The 16,860-nt window shown below is 34.0% G+C and overlaps 4 protein-coding genes across 5 annotated transcripts; 1 reads left to right on the top strand and 3 right to left on the bottom strand.

Moving 5' to 3' along the window:
* Positions 1-3,048: 3,048 nt before the first annotated feature.
* LOC108841017 (kunitz trypsin inhibitor 2) lies at positions 3,049-3,884 on the bottom strand. Its single transcript, XM_018613809.2, has one exon. The coding sequence runs from the start codon at positions 3,845-3,847 to the stop codon at positions 3,206-3,208; it is 642 nt and encodes a 213-aa protein (XP_018469311.1). The 5' UTR covers positions 3,848-3,884; the 3' UTR covers positions 3,049-3,205.
* A 2,793-nt stretch (positions 3,885-6,677) lies between these two features.
* On the top strand, positions 6,678-10,644 carry LOC108820614 (uncharacterized). Of its 2 annotated transcripts, none has more exons than XM_018593605.2 (7): positions 6,678-7,747; positions 7,847-8,422; positions 8,570-8,683; positions 9,053-9,181; positions 9,244-9,553; positions 9,658-9,739; positions 9,822-10,644. In XM_018593605.2, exons 2-5 carry the CDS (start codon positions 8,291-8,293, stop codon positions 9,541-9,543), a joined length of 675 nt encoding a protein of 224 aa, XP_018449107.1. In that variant the 5' UTR covers positions 6,678-7,747; positions 7,847-8,290; the 3' UTR covers positions 9,544-9,553; positions 9,658-9,739; positions 9,822-10,644. The 2 variants fall into 2 exon arrangements, with proteins under 2 accessions (XP_018449107.1, XP_018449099.1); XM_018593597.2 differs by having other exon boundaries at positions 6,679-7,747; positions 9,684-9,739.
* Positions 10,645-12,950: 2,306 nt separating this feature from the next.
* LOC108840915 (uncharacterized) lies at positions 12,951-14,356 on the bottom strand. Its single transcript, XM_018613717.2, has one exon. The coding sequence runs from the start codon at positions 14,293-14,295 to the stop codon at positions 13,678-13,680; it is 618 nt and encodes a 205-aa protein (XP_018469219.1). The 5' UTR covers positions 14,296-14,356; the 3' UTR covers positions 12,951-13,677.
* A 951-nt stretch (positions 14,357-15,307) lies between these two features.
* On the bottom strand, positions 15,308-16,207 carry LOC130508466 (glutathione S-transferase T3-like). Its single transcript, XM_057003992.1, has one exon. The coding sequence runs from the start codon at positions 16,205-16,207 to the stop codon at positions 15,308-15,310; it is 900 nt and encodes a 299-aa protein (XP_056859972.1).
* Between the last annotated feature and the right edge of the window lie 653 nt (positions 16,208-16,860).

Below are 16,860 nucleotides of genomic sequence, written 5' to 3' on the forward strand. Positions count from 1 at the left end.
ATGACTTTAATATTTTTCTTTGAACTGTTTCGTTATTTATTATGAAAATATCCCCTAATAACACAAGAAAAAAGGAAGGTAGAGTATATATAAATAAGACACCTAAGGGATGTCAATACTAGTCTATTTTTATTAGTCTATTATGAAAATATCCCCCTAAACTTACCTTATTTTGAACTGTTTCGTTATTAGTCTATTTTTATTCGATAAAAAAATTAAAATTTATAAATTCTTACATTTGTTTGTTTTTTCTATTAACAGATAAATAACACAGACGAAAGACCAATTGTAGTTGACTATAAATCATTTTCAGTCTGTTTCAATAGCGATATGCAAATTTAATAGTAAGGTAAGTCTCAATAAAATTTTGAAATCTATTAAATTATTCTATATTGTAAAATTGCTAACAAAATTTGACAATTTTTTGCAGGTTTCTATGGGATTTTTTTAATTCATAATTGTTCTTCTTATTTTATATTACTTATGGATTATATTTAAAAAATTTATCACATTTTTTTTTCAGGTTTCTATGGGATTGTGATACCTATGAGATTTTTATCACATTTTTATAATACATCACTATTTCCTGTATATTTTTATTACATTTGTTTTTTTATTAGTTAACTTTTATTAAAAACATACTAATGATGTTGATATTTTTTTTTACTTTAGTTAACATACATTTGTTTTATTCTTATATACTTTTTATGACTTTTTTAGTTTTTGTTTCAGTTTTATATTGAATTTAGTTCACATAATTTATGTGTACATAATTTATGTTTTAAAACATAATTTTTCTTTTAAAAAATTAAGCGACAAAGAGCCTAATTAAACCGATCCAAAAAAAACAAACCGAACCGAATATAAATTAAACTGGACATAAACCACACCGAACTAGACTAAATATGGTTTACTTCAGTTGAAAAAAAAATATTAAATCCGAACTAAACAAACCAACTGAACCGAAAAAGTAACGAATTCCACCCCTACTGCATCTTGGAGATTTGCGCAAATCATGTCTCAGCATTGAAACTCTCACTTGTTCCACCTTCTCCTACATTTAAACTCAATCGATATTATACAATAATTTTATACCCGCACAGGGTGCGAGTCGGTCACCTAGTTATCATTAACTCCCCGTCCATCATCTAAGCAGAGATTGAGAAGAATAGAGAAAGAGATGGGCTGGTATTAGGGATGTTCAATATGGTATAACCAAACCGTACCGAATCGAAATAGACAATATGGTTTGGTTTTTGTATATACCATATAAATCAAATAGATATGATTTTATAAAAACCGTAGGATTTTGATATGGTGTGGTTTATAACTGATTAAGCCGAATAAACCGAACAAAATCGATCAAAAGTAGAAATATGTAAATATGTATCTATTTTATAACGCTACATGAAAATCTGTTCGTTATATAAGTTAATTTTTTTAGTTATAACTATTACCATATATTTATAACAATAAAGAAGCCCTTATTTATAAAACACTTGAACCATACTTAAATAACAATACATCGTAACCGATGCTTCTTATTTTCTTAGTTTTTCTTTTAATTATTTTGTTTTATTTTAGCATTGACGAAATTGAAGCGAAGGTTATAAATTTGATGGACAACGATTAGTGAAAATACTTCATATTTTTTTTCTTATCTATAAACAATTAGAGTTTTGTGTTCAATCGAAGGAGAATGACTTTGATGAACATTAAATATAGAAGAGTGGAAAAACAATTCTTTCATGCTTGTTTTGTTTCTTATTTTTATTTCAAAATTTCGAGCTTTGATTTTAATTCTCGATTTGATTATTTTATTTGATGGTAAAAATGTTTTTACCTTTTTTGATTTATTTGAATATACAATATCTTTTAATAAATGATTGCATTGACAACAGGACTCTAAAATTCATATAATATGACTTCAAACTAAATAATTATGTTTTTGGTATAAAACGAATAAACAAAAAACCGACGGTATATGAACCAAACCGAAGTAAATATAGATTTAGAATGGTAGTTATATTTTACTAACCAAAATACCGAAAAACCGGAAAAACCGAACCAAAACCGAACCGATATCCGGATTGAACACCCCTAGCTGGTGCAAATTATGTTTTATTTTCAAAATATTTTTCTATCATAAATGTTTTTATTTTATTTTATTTCTGGTTTATAATGCTATTAGAAACTATGAGAAACAATACATAGAAGATTTACAGCCGACCATTCTACCTACCTTATGAGAATTCATGTCTGACTGCATCACCCCGAGCTCCCCTATGAGATCCATCCCTGACAGTATTCTTTGCGTCATGCTGAAGATCCCTTGTAAGACTTTTTTCCAATATTATGCATAATTTGCTATTTCCGGGAATTGAAACTCAGACCTCCTGGTGTAAAAATTACGTCGTCTAGGATTCGAACCCCAAGCCTGGGTGTAGAAGCCTTTAAACCTTGACTACTAGGCCACGGTGCTTCCACAGATGTTTTTATTTTGTCACCGGAGAAGGTGTGGTTACTTCTCTTTCCTAAATATAACATTTAAGTAAAATTTATGATAGATTGATCTTGTGTACCTTTATGTGTTTAGAAGATGTTTTGATTTTTTACATAATATTACAAATAATAAATATTCACTTTTACTAATTTTTACCTTTTTAGGAAGAGAAATAATCAATACTCTTTGATGGAAATTGAATTCTACGAACATGAAATTTTATTTTTAATTTCTTGCCTAAAATTACTAATTAATTTTGTAAAATGCTATATTATTACTCAAAAAATTAATTGATTTTGAACAGCTAAAAATCTAGAACCTCTAGTAATTAGAAAGATAAGCAGTATAGTTATTTGGTCAAAAGAAAAAAGATATTAAAAAAAAAGATAAGCATTATATTTTGAAGAAGACTAGTTACTAGATGTTCAATTAAACTTTGATTAGTTATGTTTAACAAAAAATAATATGGAAACTTGGATATTGTTTTAATGTATAGTTTTTTGTCTGAAGGTTTTAATGTATAGTTATGTCTTATAGTTAAAATGTTGGCAAACATAACTTAATATATTTATGGAAATTCAGGTACAGGCATGAGGGTATCATCTCAACCCATTATTTTAGGCCATGGACGAGTCACAGGCTTTACATTACATGATTTTGGCTTGTTGACTAGTAGAATGGGAACATCCTTAGACCTAACTTCTACAGACTTGAAGTAGAAGTAGTATCATCATGAACCCTATGAAATTTCACGAGGAAGGTCTTCGCGGTATCATTGGTGATAACTAGTTGTGGTGCATTTTCCCAAGGCCCTGGGACGGTTCCAATGGTTCCGGTTAAGGTGCTCAACTTGTAAGCAACTCCTCCAACAAATTTTTCTTTTCTCTCAATTTTAAACCAGCTGTTTTGTTCCTGCTTCTTACCACCGACGAGAATCGCAGGCTCCTCGGAAGCCGATGAGGATTCATCTACTTCCCAGTACTTGGAAAACTCCTCGCAGCCCGGCCATGCGTGTGACTTAAACTCGATATTTACAGCTTGCCCTTCGTTAACATAGGTGTCCATGAGCGCGTATGGATATGAGAAGCTAACTGGTAGGCCTGGTAAGGCGGTAACAGAGGATTGGCTGATGCCAAGTGGACAAAGGGGAAGTAGTTTAACGGGGACTGGGAGAAGACCACCTCCGTTACTACTGTGGGAGTACGGTTGGATCAGGTATTGTGCAGTCCTTAGAACTGGATTTCCGGCCGTGTCCAGCACAGGTTCTTGTCCTCCGTGGGTGCATACAGCTGCAGCCAACATGAGAATGATGAGAAAGGAGACCAATGGGAATGATGACATCATTGTTATTTGTTTTCTTTTGAGTTGAGTTGTAGAGATCAGACACATTGCCACCGATATTTATAGGACAGTTCTACAGTTAAAATTTATAACTCCGTGTGACAGTAAAAAGAAAGACTAGTCTCTCATTTCTATAATAAATAGATTACCACGTTAGTTCTGATACATCAGTATAACCGACTCAAACTTTGATTTTCAGCACGAGGAACATGCAAAATGGTCTAGTGTAACTAAAAAAATGGTCCACTGTAATAAAGGATGATCAGATGAATGGGAACTAAGACACGACTTCAAACAGAAAGCTACGAATGATAAAATCATAAACCCAATCAGTGTGTAGATGAACGATTCTCTAAATCTACTTTTCTTTAGGCCAACAGCTTTTCTGTCAATTTAATACAACATAGTGACATACTATTTCAACGAGAAAACAATTTCTAGGACATGAGCGCCCCCCTCAATTTATAGATCGGTAGTGTATGTCATCTTCAATCACGATATTTCAGACGGAGGGTAATAGACGTTAATGGCATTAAAGTTAAAAATTTATATTGTAAATTTTTTGTTGATAACTTTTTTACAATTCATCTTTAGTTGAGAAGTATAATTACTAAAAACCCTAAAGTATATAATTAACATGAAATCTTTATTATGTTAAGTCCCCTCACTGCAGTAGTGGAGTCATAATTTTTTTTTACCGGGGTCAATTTTTTAAAAATAACTAATAATACAAAACTATTATTTATATTTAGATATTTTAATTATAATTTGAATCTAATTAATTAAATAAATAATAAAGTTAAAATATTTTTTCAGAAATTAAGGTATTATCAATTTAAAATTGAAAATTGAGCTATAAATATAAACATAACTTTATCTATGGATTTACATTATTTTATGTACTTTATTATATGGTCTATTTGTAGAGATTAAGGTATATTGGAAAAAAAATAGTTTCAGTGAACATTAAAACATGAAAGCAACTGACAACAAGGAAAACAAACATTAGTTAATAATAATTAATGAAAATTCATAAATGGATTATTTTCTTATTTAATTAAGTGGGTTTAGCTAAAATTGAGCCCAAAATTAATATTTAAGCTACAACTGAGCCAAAAATAGTGATTAACATTTTAATTATGTTTGTGTTTTACCTTTTTTCTTGGTGGGGTCATTTGATTTTTTTTAATGGGATCACATGAATAATTTAATAAGAAAACACACATTATATTTTTAAATAGATGGGGTCAGCTGACTCCACTCCCTCTATATTGGTTCCGCCTCTGCCTCAGTGTATTATACCGTTCAATATTAGAAAAAATTGTCTTTAGTAGATTAAAAAATCTTCATTAAAAATAATATATGATTGAAATTATAAATTAAAAAAATGAGCGTGAAAGCACCGTAGCTTAATAGTTAAAGTTTTAAAGGTTTTTACACCTAGGTCTGGGGTTTGACTTCCAAACTATACAATTTATTGCAGATTATCTCAAATCCAGGTTTCAAGTTTCGAAGATAGCGCGATTTATTAGGAAACTATACAGATTATGGAAGTAAAAATTACAAGCAACTATGCATATTATGAAATGAAAGATTACAAGGGATCTTCAACATGGTGCAATTAAATCTGATCAGGCGTGGATCTTCATAGGACGGTTCATAATCTTCTTAATAATTGTAATATCATAATAATCAGCGTTAAAAAAAAGTTAGATTAAATAATAAAAATATAAAAGTGCACAGTCTAAATGTTTTGTTATAAATATTCATTCACATGATCGATCGATCATATTTTTCTCTCTAATTGTTTTTGCTTTTTTTTCTGTGTTGGATTTCACGTTTTTACACAACAAAATAATTATCATTAACTCTCCGTCCATCATCTAAAACAGAGATTGGGAAGAATAGGGAAAGAGCGGGGCTGGTGCAAGTTGATTTATTTTCAAAATATTTTTTTTATCATAATTTTTTTTTATTTTGTCACCGAAGAAGGTGTGGTTACTTTTCTTTCCTAAATATAACATTTAAATAACATTTATGATATAATAGAGTTGGTCCGTCCTACAGACGGAAAGTTATAATAAAAATATTTTATAATATATATTAATTTTTGAAGCATTTAAAAAATCAGTGTAGATTGAAAACGATATTATGATATCATAAAGGAACACATAATATTTAGAATTCTGAAATCATATTGTTATTTGGGCTATTTAGATCAATATCAAAATTGTTGGTGGTAACTGCAGAAGGGTGCAAATTTTTTAATAATTGGGGAACCATGTCAGTTAACGCACAGCTTCCCAATTATGTCCTTGACAACACATGTGACTGAAAATTCTATGTAACCTGCAACCGGAAGTTTTGACATTTTATCAGGTTTTATTTGACCATTGAAAGAGTAAACATGCTTTCATAACCGGTTATTTTCGTGATGTCAAGTGAAGTGAGAGAAGAAGATATTTTGATGAGGATAAAATATGTTTGAAGAAGAGAAGATATTTTCGGGTGAGATAAAATATTTCTAAAAAGGAGTTTCATAGATTTTGTTTCATGTGTGGCAATCGTTTGATTCAAAAATTTCTTTCATTGGGTTTTTTCCATTTTTGGTTTGGGCCGTGTAAAACTTTATATGTATGATTGAGCAAAAGCCTTTAACGGTTTTTAGCAATGGCTTCTATATTGATAAGTGGGTCTGAAAATCTTTTGTTTAAACTGTATTTTAGCCCAATTTTCTTAACTTACGAAAAATGTAAAGAATGGGAAAATATTAAATAATCCCGTTTCAACCTATTGAACCAGTCTTTGAACTTGACGTATTGGCAGATCAATGCACGCGGTTGTAATAATGACGAGGGTGTTCTTTGAAAAGATGATAAAACCTTTTCAGTTTCCCATAGAAAATATCGCCATCTTTGAAATCCTCTCATTACTCTCTCCCCTTCCCAGTTTCAAGTTACCGAAAAGCTTTAAAACTTTACAGAAAAATGGAGGAATCTCGCATCCTCGATGAACCAGATGGCGATACTGCGGATCCTCTCCTTCCCATTCCAGAGATGATGTTTGCGGCGGGCGAAGAACCGGTTGGAGTCAGAGTTCATACCTACCAATCCTTTAGAGCTATCAATCACATTCTCTATCAGCTGGAAGAAGATGAGATCGGGAGAATACGCATGTCTCCCTTTGGTAAGATTGTTGAAATCGCGGAGAAGCTGGGTTTTTCGAGAATATTTGCAAGATACATGTTGTCGAGGCAATTGAAAGTGGAAAAAAGCACGAGGCTTGGTTTCGGTTTGCGGGGAAACCGATTAGGTTTTCTCTCGCGAGTTCGCCATTGTAACAGGCCTCAACTGCTGTGAATATCCAAAAAAGACGAAGGTGAAGTCAAAGACGAAGATGAAGGAGAAACCTTATTGGGCCGAGCTATTTGGGAATAGAGAGGAGATTCGGGTTTCGGCAGCCTTAGAGCTACTTAGGAAAAAACGGTTACTGATCCAGAATTAAGGATAAAGGTGGCGTGTCTCGCGATTGTGTCTTCGGTGCTACTCTCTACAAACCTGAAGATGAAGATGATTAAAGAACATGAAGAGGCTACGAAATACCTGGATCAGTTCTTTTCGTATCTTTGGGGTCGACTGGCGTTTGAAATGCTTATGAACAGTATAAAGCAAAGAGACGAGGTCACCTTCTCCAATGACACAATAGCGCTAAAAGGTTTTGCGTTGGCCCTGCAACTACTACTGGTAGAGGCTGTACCGTCTCTAACTGAAGTGGTACTTGAAACTGTTGCATCTTCTGATTCGGATAGCAGCGACAATGGAGATGATTTCGTGCAAGAAAAAAAACAAACAGAAGACATTGAGCCCCGGTCATGCACGTAAAGAAGACAAAAAAAAAACCTATGTAAGTGACGGTTTTAGAGTCCTCCGTATTAGTAATAATATACAGTTGATAACCCTTGCGATGTGTAATAATGCTTAACCATAATTTTGGTTGATTCAGGTTTTGGTTAGAAGCATAATCTCTGAAGATCCGGATAGACCCATAGATGATGCTACACTTGTATGGGCAGACGAGGTGGTGGACGTGAAAGTCGATAATCTGCTGAAGCTTATAGAGCAAGGTTACTCTTTCAACGTTAAGATGTTCAAAGGAGGCGCTACCAAACTTGATGTGGAAAGATTGCGTGACATAGCCAAGGCTGTGTGTAAGAAGAAGCGGAAAAAGAACCCACTGCCACACAAGGAAACGGAGGACGAAAACTGTGTTGAAGGCCTTGTTATGTCAATTCTCAAAACCGAACTCCAAAAAGTTGATGCAAATGTGGCCAAAGCTACCTCCGTTGCCGAAAAAACTGCCGCCCAGGTTGACTCCTTTGAGACAAAATTCATGGTTTCAGTTTAAAATCATCTTCAGACAGTCAAGGATGATATCATACGCTCGGTCATGGAGGTTCAGAACAATGCAAACTTCAGAACACAGGCGCTGGGTCCGACAGTAAACACTGATGTAAATGGCGAAGAAGAAGGTGATAACGCTCACCCCAAACGTGACGGCAGAGTAGCATCAGTGTTGGAGGTAAGTGGGCATATGTATAAGTTATCTTTACTGTTCTAATATCCGGTACTTATATAAATTAACTGTTATCAGACATCAATTAATCAAAAAGCCGGATATTCATTTCATTAACACTATAGTTTTATTTTTGTTTGGCATCTATATCAGGGATCACATGGAAGGATAAGTAATTCTACTTCACTCATGAATAACAAAGATCAACCGTTGGAGGATGACTTCTTATCATCCAATAGCCACACCAAGGAATCTACAAAAGTCTCGGTATGGATAATGAATTAATTTGTTAGTCATATAAGTGATTTCAAACATGTTGCCTTATTGATGTGATTGCAATGGATGTATTATTTTCAAACGACCTACTTGAAAAAATCTTTAAAAACTGGATAATAATATAAACCTGTCATCTTTGTGATTTGATAACTGGGTGTAAAGTGCATAAACCGAATTTAGTGTATATATTATCAAATAAAATAGTTTATATATTATCATTTAACCGGCTCAATATCTAGTTTATATATTATCAGATATTTTGAAGCCACTAAATTACATTATTTATGTCTGTCCCTGATGTTTTAAATATGTTATTCAAATTTCATATGATATGTGACACTTTTGTTCACAAGATTACAGTCAAGAGCGGAGCTTAATGACAACAATGTTTCACGTGAGATACTCGGAGAGGTGTCAGAAAGATCTTATAATCTTGTCCTCTCTGGTTCAGCCAATAGTCAGATTGACTTAGGTGTTCCCAAAACGGCGGTATGTTACGTAATTGTAAATAAAGTATGCATTACTGTGTTATGACATTGACCATTTTACAGGGTCCATCTTCATCGGTTCTAGTCAACACAGAAGCAATCACGCCTCTCATCAACCCTTCCCCCCATGATATGATTGACACTGTCGCAGAACATAGTGAGGAAGAATCAGAAGACGATCCATCACAACCTCTGTTAAGTCCGAAAAGCAAGCGCACTAAGGTGCTTCCATCTGAACTTGTGCAAGAAAATGAATCTGGGGTTAATATACTTAACCGAGCTCGTGAAGCAGAACCCCTTTTTACTGCTTATTCCGACCCTGATTTGGTAATGTCCAAATATACCAAGCTCCTCGGTAACTAAGCAACAACTTGTAAGTTACCTCAATGCCTCTTATATGAAATATTTATAAAAATATTTAAAAACCAGGATTTCTAATACTCTATTTGTAAATATATTTTTTTCGGAACATATAAGTGTTATAAATGTTGTCGGGCATGCAGTAACTTCGAAGGACATCACGGGAATTGTAGAACTCAGCCGTTCGTTACCAGCTAGGGTATGTTGTCTTTATTTTCAGTTTAATCATCTACAGTCCCTGGATATACATTGTGAATCCATTTTTTTTTTTTGAAATACAGATTATTGATATCTTGGTGAGGTTTGTCCGCACCACATACAACAGGGCACCTAATTCTAGCTGTGAAAGGAGTCCCAAGTTTCTTGACACCAGATATGTTGTCTTGTTGCTGAAGCATTATCCAAAGTTTGAGCGTTCAAAATCACCAGATTCCTATAAATTCCCGAAAGATCTTGTTCAGTACCTTGGTCATGAGGACCCGACAATTCCTCATTTCACTCATTACTATTTTTCGTTTGATCTAGGAAACAAAGAATGGGTTGTTGTGTGTTTCGCCCGCTCCAAGTGGAAGTTAACTGTTCTTAACTGCAATATGCCGCTCCGTTCTGATGGTGAAATGGCCAAACTACTGCACTCCTTTACCCAGATGATCCTCTCACTTTTGAAGCGTACCGGACAGCTCTCTACTACTGCTTCTTATCCGGTGGTTGTGATAGATAAGCCTAAAGTGGTTCATCATAACAGCAACCGATCACATTCCGCTCTAACATCCATATGCAAACGCATGCAATGTTTGGGATTGACATGTGTAGGTATATCACTCCCACTCGTCTCAAGGAAGAAGCACAAAGACTTGTAGTGATGTTCTATGAAATACATGAGAAGCTCTAGACGAACACTCGAGTGAAGAGAGAACAACATCTGAACTGTCTCCGTTTTTCAAACTTTCCATCTAAGCTATGTTTATTTATCTACTTTTTATCTATGTCGTTGAATTCCACCAACTACGTTCGAAACCTGTGTTGTATTTGGAATATCAAACGTTTAATCGGTTTATTTAGTATTTTATTTAAAAAGCTGTTAATTTCTATGGCTTTTTCACACAGATGTGTAATGTTCTTTCTCTTTATGTAGTATGTAGTAGTAAGTCGTAAAGTGAAACACAATATAATCCCCCCTCTATTATTCTTTATAACTAGATGTTGTTTTATTTTTTCAGTAATGCTAAACGGAAAAAGCCGGTTTTTCATTTTTGGGACCGGGTATCAGTGAAAATTATCCAGTATCAAATTATATTCAAATAATATAAGTTCTCGATTATATATATAGGCTTAAGTAGGCCTAACAACTACAACATCAGTTTCAAATACTTCCAGTCTATTATATTTCGATTCTTCTAAGTGGTAAAGTGAAAGACAATACAATTCCAATCTATTATTTTTCATAACTTAGTGGGGTAATATCATGTCGGCATTTAAAAACGAAAAATCCGGTTTTAAATATTTTGTGCCGGATATCATCGACTATCATCCAGTTACAAATAGTTCTTCACATAATATAAGTTTAGATTATGTAAAAAATCCTTTTATAATCACGATATTTTGTGCCGGATATCGCAGATGAAACCCATAGAGCAGCTGTTATTATTTACGAGTTTTATTCCAAGCTATAGAAGGCCTTGTATTTTTTAACTGAGTAAACCTTATTGCTTGCTTCATTACCGGATTTAGTTATATCATCTGCAATGTTGAGGATTTACTTAACTACTAGATTTTGACCCGCGCTTTTGAAGCGCGGGATATTTTACGATGAAAAATTTTACTAATAATTTAAGAAATATTTTGGTTATTTTTAAAGAGTGTGTATTTAAAATATTTTTGCATTTAAATCAGTATTTTTAAATTCAACCTGATTGTGATTATACCGGTTAATCCGGAGATCTGACAATTCAATTTATGTTTTTAAAATATTCATATTAAAAAATAACTAAAACCCGAGACTAACCGATTGAACTGATGGATGACTGATATGTAATCTAATTAGATTTAAATTGTAATAGTTTCATAATTTGTAATCTTATAATTGAAATTTTAAAGTTCACTATTTTGCAATTTATGAAATTATGACGTTTTTACAAAATTTTAAAGAGAAAATGATAGATATAAAATAACTAAGATTAATTATTGTATTATTTGGAAACATTGATAGTAGTATAAAAATATATTGTTTGGAAACATTGATAGTAGTATAAAGAAATAAGTATATTGTTTGGAAACATGGATAGTAGTATAAAGAAAGGAACATTAGTGACTTAATGTATGTTTAACTATAAAGTATAAAGGTGTATTTAATTTAAAAACTTACAAAATAAATGTTAGGTCCAACAGAATGTTTCTGTTTTAATAAGATAGATTATCGTTTAATTTTCAGGTATGAACTCTTATATGTTATATATTGCTACCTAATGCTTATTTATAGGTCTATCTACTATGATTGCTTATTTACCTTTTTAATTTTATGAGTTATACCATTATTCCCGGTAATCATCGTTACTTTATTACACTTGATTTGTGTTTGTTTGGCTAAATTTATAATATGGTACTTAAAATGGTTTGAAACAGAGCAGTGTTCAGTTTTGATTTATGCTGGTAAAATAATTTTATTTGTTTCTTTTACTTTAAGTTATGAATGATCATGTTTCATTTACGTATTTTTTTTCTTGTTGTTGTATTTTACCGAGTTCCTCCCAACTATGCAAATAGTAATCTTTTTACTTCCATTTTTATAAAATAATTATGATAGAGTACTTTTTCCCAGTTATTATATTGTATAGATAAATGTCAACGTCATACAAAATTTATTGATGCTTGGCGAGATATTGTAGCTACATGTCCGCGTTGTTATAATGTTTAGTTACTCTAATTATTTTCTTTTTTCTTTTTTTTTTGCTAAAAAAGTTACTCTTATTTTCTTGCTATAGGTTGTGTTTATTTTGCTTAATAGGTTGTAGTAACTAAGCTAGTTATATTGCTTAACCTACTATATATTTATTTTACATTTCATTCACTATGTTTGTGTACTTAACAATGATTTAGGGTGTGGGACTGTGGGTTGTCAGTTGTTCTTTGACGGAGTGTTAGTAATTAATAACTTTTGCATATTTAAATTTGATAATAAATTGTTTCAAAAACTTGCACCTAAGAGCATCCTCAAAGGGGGAGCAATTAGGTGTGTGCTTAGAGTGAAAATAGTAGTATAATATTGTATTTAGGCTAGGAACATGGGACATCCTCAAAGGGAGATCACTTTTAAGGGTGTGCTTAACCAAATAAAATTAATTAAATAATGTAACAAAAAACTTATTTTAAAATTGATTCCAAAGAAAAAAAAAACAAAATACAATTGGAAATTTGTATGAAACAAACATATTATTTAATTAAACAAAGAAACATTATATTTAATTAATACAAAGTTTAATATCCAAATTTATTCCATATATTCTCAATCAAATCCTCTTTCAATTGGTGATGTGCTTGTCTATCACGAATCCTTGTATGACCATCACCAAAACCCTCGAGATTTGAAGCCATACTTACTGAAAACGATCGACCCGGAGTAGTTCCGGTTCCATTTTCTTGTTCCAATTCTTGTTCAAGAGTGGATGAATCTCGTTCATCTTCAACAATCATATTATGGAGTATGAGACATGCTCGCATAATATATGCTATTTTACCTTTCGACCATAAAAAAGATGGATTTTTAATTATCGCGAATCTAGATTGGAGGACTCCGAATGCACGCTCAACATCTTTTCGCACACCTTCTTGATGTTCTGCAAACAAACGATGTTTCGGGTGTTGTGGTCGTGGGATGGATTTAACAAATGTCGCCCATTCGGGGTAAATGCCATCCGTCAGGTAGTAAGCCAAATTATACTCCCTTCCGTTGACATTGTACTTCAGTTCGGGAGCTCGACCGTAAATAACGTCATTAAATACTGGTGATTGGTCAAGTACATTTAAATCGTTACAAGTACCTGGCGCTCCAAAAAATGCGTGCCATATCCATAAATCTTCTGAAGCCACCGCCTCCAAAACAATTGTTGGTTTATCGGTGCCTCGTGAATACATTCCTTTTCAAGCGGTTGGGCAATTTTTCCATTTCCAGTGCATACAGTCGATGCTGCCAACCATCCCGGGAAAACCCCGTCGTTCTCCATAAAAGAGTAGCCTTTGGAGATCATCTTCTGTGGGTCGGCGTAGGTATTCATCGCCAAACAAGTCAACTATTCCGACGACGAAGTGTTCCAAACATTCACGAGCCGTTGTTTCGCCAATACGTATATATTCGTCAACACCATCCGCCGCACCCCCATATGCTAATAGTCGAATAGCTGCAGTACATTGTTGTAACGGTGATACACCATCCCGGAAGGTTGCATCCTTTTTTGGTCGAAAATATGGAACTTCTGCAGTGAGACGATTGACAATACGCAAGAACAATGATTTATTCATTCGAAATCGTCTACGAAATAACTTCTCCGGGTAAGTCGGATTATCACTAAAATAATCGTTCCATAACCGATTGTGACCTTCTTCCCGCTTTCTATCGATATAGATACGCTTATTCTTTGGGGCCGGCATTTCCTCTGCAGCAGCTTCTAATTCTTTATCAAATTGCTCTTGAAAAATTTGATCTAAACTATCATCATTTGCATCATAATGATAGTGAAAATTGTTGGAAGAAGATGCCATCAAAGATAAATGAGAGAAAGAAAATAAATGAGAGAAGAGAATTGCTTTGGTTTCTAGAAAATGAGAGAATTGCTTTGGTTTGTAGAAAATATGAGAAGAGAATTGTATTTATAGAAGCTTATTTCGTTTATAAACTAGAATCCAATGGCATGTGACTCTGTCATTTTTTATCTTCTGAAACACAAAATACATGTGACTCTTGCTTTATAACTACAATCCAAGACAACTAGAATACCAAATTCATGTGACTATTGCTTCCAAAACAACCAACATAGCAGTTCACAAAACACAAAATACCAGTTCACAATATAAAACAACATACCATACACGTTCACAAAACACAAAATACCATACACGTCCACGTCCTGAGAGAAGCCATACAACATACCAGTTCACAAAATAAAACAACAAAGCAGTTCACTCAGCAACAAGCCTCTCGAGGTTCACCAACCTCTGCACATGATCAGGCTTTGGTTTCTTCTCACATAACTCAGCAACAAGCCTCTCGAGGTTCACCAACCTCTGCTCATGATCAGCATTTGGTTTCTTCTCACCTAACTCAGCAACAACCCTCTCGAGGTTCACCAACCTCTGCTCATGATCAGCATTTGGTTCAGCTTGCGCCTCCTCTTCAGAGCCGGTGTATCCAACCTCAGCAAGACCAAGTTGCAGAGCATAGTAACCGCTATCAGCCTCGTCTTCAGAACTATAGTCTAAAGGGCTGTTTATTCCGTAGTCGTAGATAGAGTCAAGTCCCATGTCTTCTTGAACCTGAAACCAAAAAAACAGATATTCTAATTAGTTTTTTATTTAGGATGTGCAAGACTGAAACAAAGCAATTAAAAAGAACCAGACTGAATTAATTATAACATACGGATTCATTAAAAACATAGGCGAACAAGGGTTACATAACTGATTCACTAAAACATACTGATTCATTAAAAACAAGGATTAAAACATAGTAAACACAGACTTAAACAAACTTAGTTTCTACTAAGTTAAAATAGACAGATCAAAGTTCCTTAAATAGTTCACGAATTAGGCTCTTTTTAATGAGTTTTTCATCTTCATCAAGAGTGTCTTTGCGGCCAATGAGAGTGTCAAGAAGTGACATTTTTTGGAGTTCTTTCTTCGCCTCCAAATCCTTCTGTTTGACCTCCCAGATCTCACTAATGTTTGCAGATGGTGCAACCTTGTCTTTCCCTTTGTTCCTTAATCTTTTCATTGCCTTTATACCCGGAGGCCTGCTCTCATGCTCACCAACAACAGATTCTGTAGATGGTGCTGCATCATCAGCTTTTCTCTTGTTAGAGCTGGTTGTCTTCGGAGTAGGGTTCATAGGAGTGTGGTCGCACCATTTCTGTTCAAAGCGCAGCACATTCCATGCATACTCCAAACCAAACTTCTTCTTGTACAGCATAGTGAAGAGTCGGTGAGCATTCTGCAGAATGTCCAAATCATTCATGCCACTAGCCTTCTCACTCTTTGCATCTGCATAAGTTCCACAGAACCTGCTCACTTCCCGGGAAATCTTTTGCCACCTATGTCTACAATGGTCCGGGTTTCTTGGCTGAGCACCATCAAGTACATGAGTACTCGATGCATAATAGTCTCCTATACGCTTCCAAAAGCTCCCAGCCCTTTGGTCATTCCCAACTATGGAATCCTTCGATGTGTTTAACCAGCCACTTATTAGGACTAAGTCATCTTCTGTGGACCATATCCTTCTCTCCCTACGCTCTTCTGGTGTGTCTTCTGGTTGACTCGGTTGGGAACTCGGTTGTGGACTAAGAAAAGGGGTTTCGGTTTGGGAAGAGGAGAAGTTTACACTGGGAGAGAATCTATCATAAGGGAAGTTAAGAAGACTAAAGTAAGGTTGAGACTGACTATTAGGATTATTGTTTGAATCCATAGGAAACAGATTCATACAAAGAAGAAGATGATGAAGAGAGATTGAGTATTGGTGTCGGGTATAAATGGGAGTAGTTGTAGTTAATTCTTACCTAATAACCATTACCTACTTCCATCAACTCATACACTTATTACAGACATTAGAGTGTTTTATAGCATTTACAATATCAGTAAAGTCAAAGTGTTGTTGCTAAGCTTTCATATCAATTTATAGTTTGATAACTAAACCATGTAACTAGGAAACAAAAAGTAAACCAGTAGTTAACTAAATCCAAACTGATATTTGAGAACTAAACCAATAGTGACTAACCAAAATACACTACTCAACTAAAAAAAAAATGACTAACCTTTTACTTTGGATAAAGGCTTGTTTGTTGTTGCTTATCCGGTTGAACTCTCGGCCTGGTTATCCTCAACTTCAATCCTCAGAAACAAAGGAAAAGAGAAAGTTAAGGTTATGTTCATGAGCAAAGCGCAAAGCAAGGGTTATGTTCATGAGCAAAGCGCAAAGCAAGGGTTATGTTCATGAGCAAAGCGCAAAGCAAACATAACACATTGTAAAGCAAGGGTTATGTTCATGAGCAAAGCGCAAAGCAAACATAACACATAGTAAAGAGACAAACCAAAGCAAAGCGCAGTATAATCAAACAGCAA

Source organism: Raphanus sativus, chromosome 2, assembly GCF_000801105.2.
Source record: "Raphanus sativus cultivar WK10039 chromosome 2, ASM80110v3, whole genome shotgun sequence".
Taxonomy (NCBI): domain Eukaryota; kingdom Viridiplantae; phylum Streptophyta; class Magnoliopsida; order Brassicales; family Brassicaceae; genus Raphanus; species Raphanus sativus.

Coding starts and splice junctions, on each gene's coding strand:
- LOC108840915 (XM_018613717.2), bottom strand. CDS start 14,295: ATGGCATCTTCTTCCAACAATTTTCACTATCATTATGATGCAAATGAT.
- LOC108841017 (XM_018613809.2), bottom strand. CDS start 3,847: ATGATGTCATCATTCCCATTGGTCTCCTTTCTCATCATTCTCATGTTG.
- LOC108820614 (XM_018593605.2), top strand. CDS start 8,291: ATGGAGGTTCAGAACAATGCAAACTTCAGAACACAGGCGCTGGGTCCG. Junction 8,423..8,569: donor GAGTAGCATCAGTGTTGGAG/GTAAGTGGGCAT, acceptor CATCTATATCAG/GGATCACATGGAAGGATAAG. Junction 9,182..9,243: donor TAGGTGTTCCCAAAACGGCG/GTATGTTACGTA, acceptor ACCATTTTACAG/GGTCCATCTTCATCGGTTCT.
- LOC130508466 (XM_057003992.1), bottom strand. CDS start 16,207: ATGGATTCAAACAATAATCCTAATAGTCAGTCTCAACCTTACTTTAGT.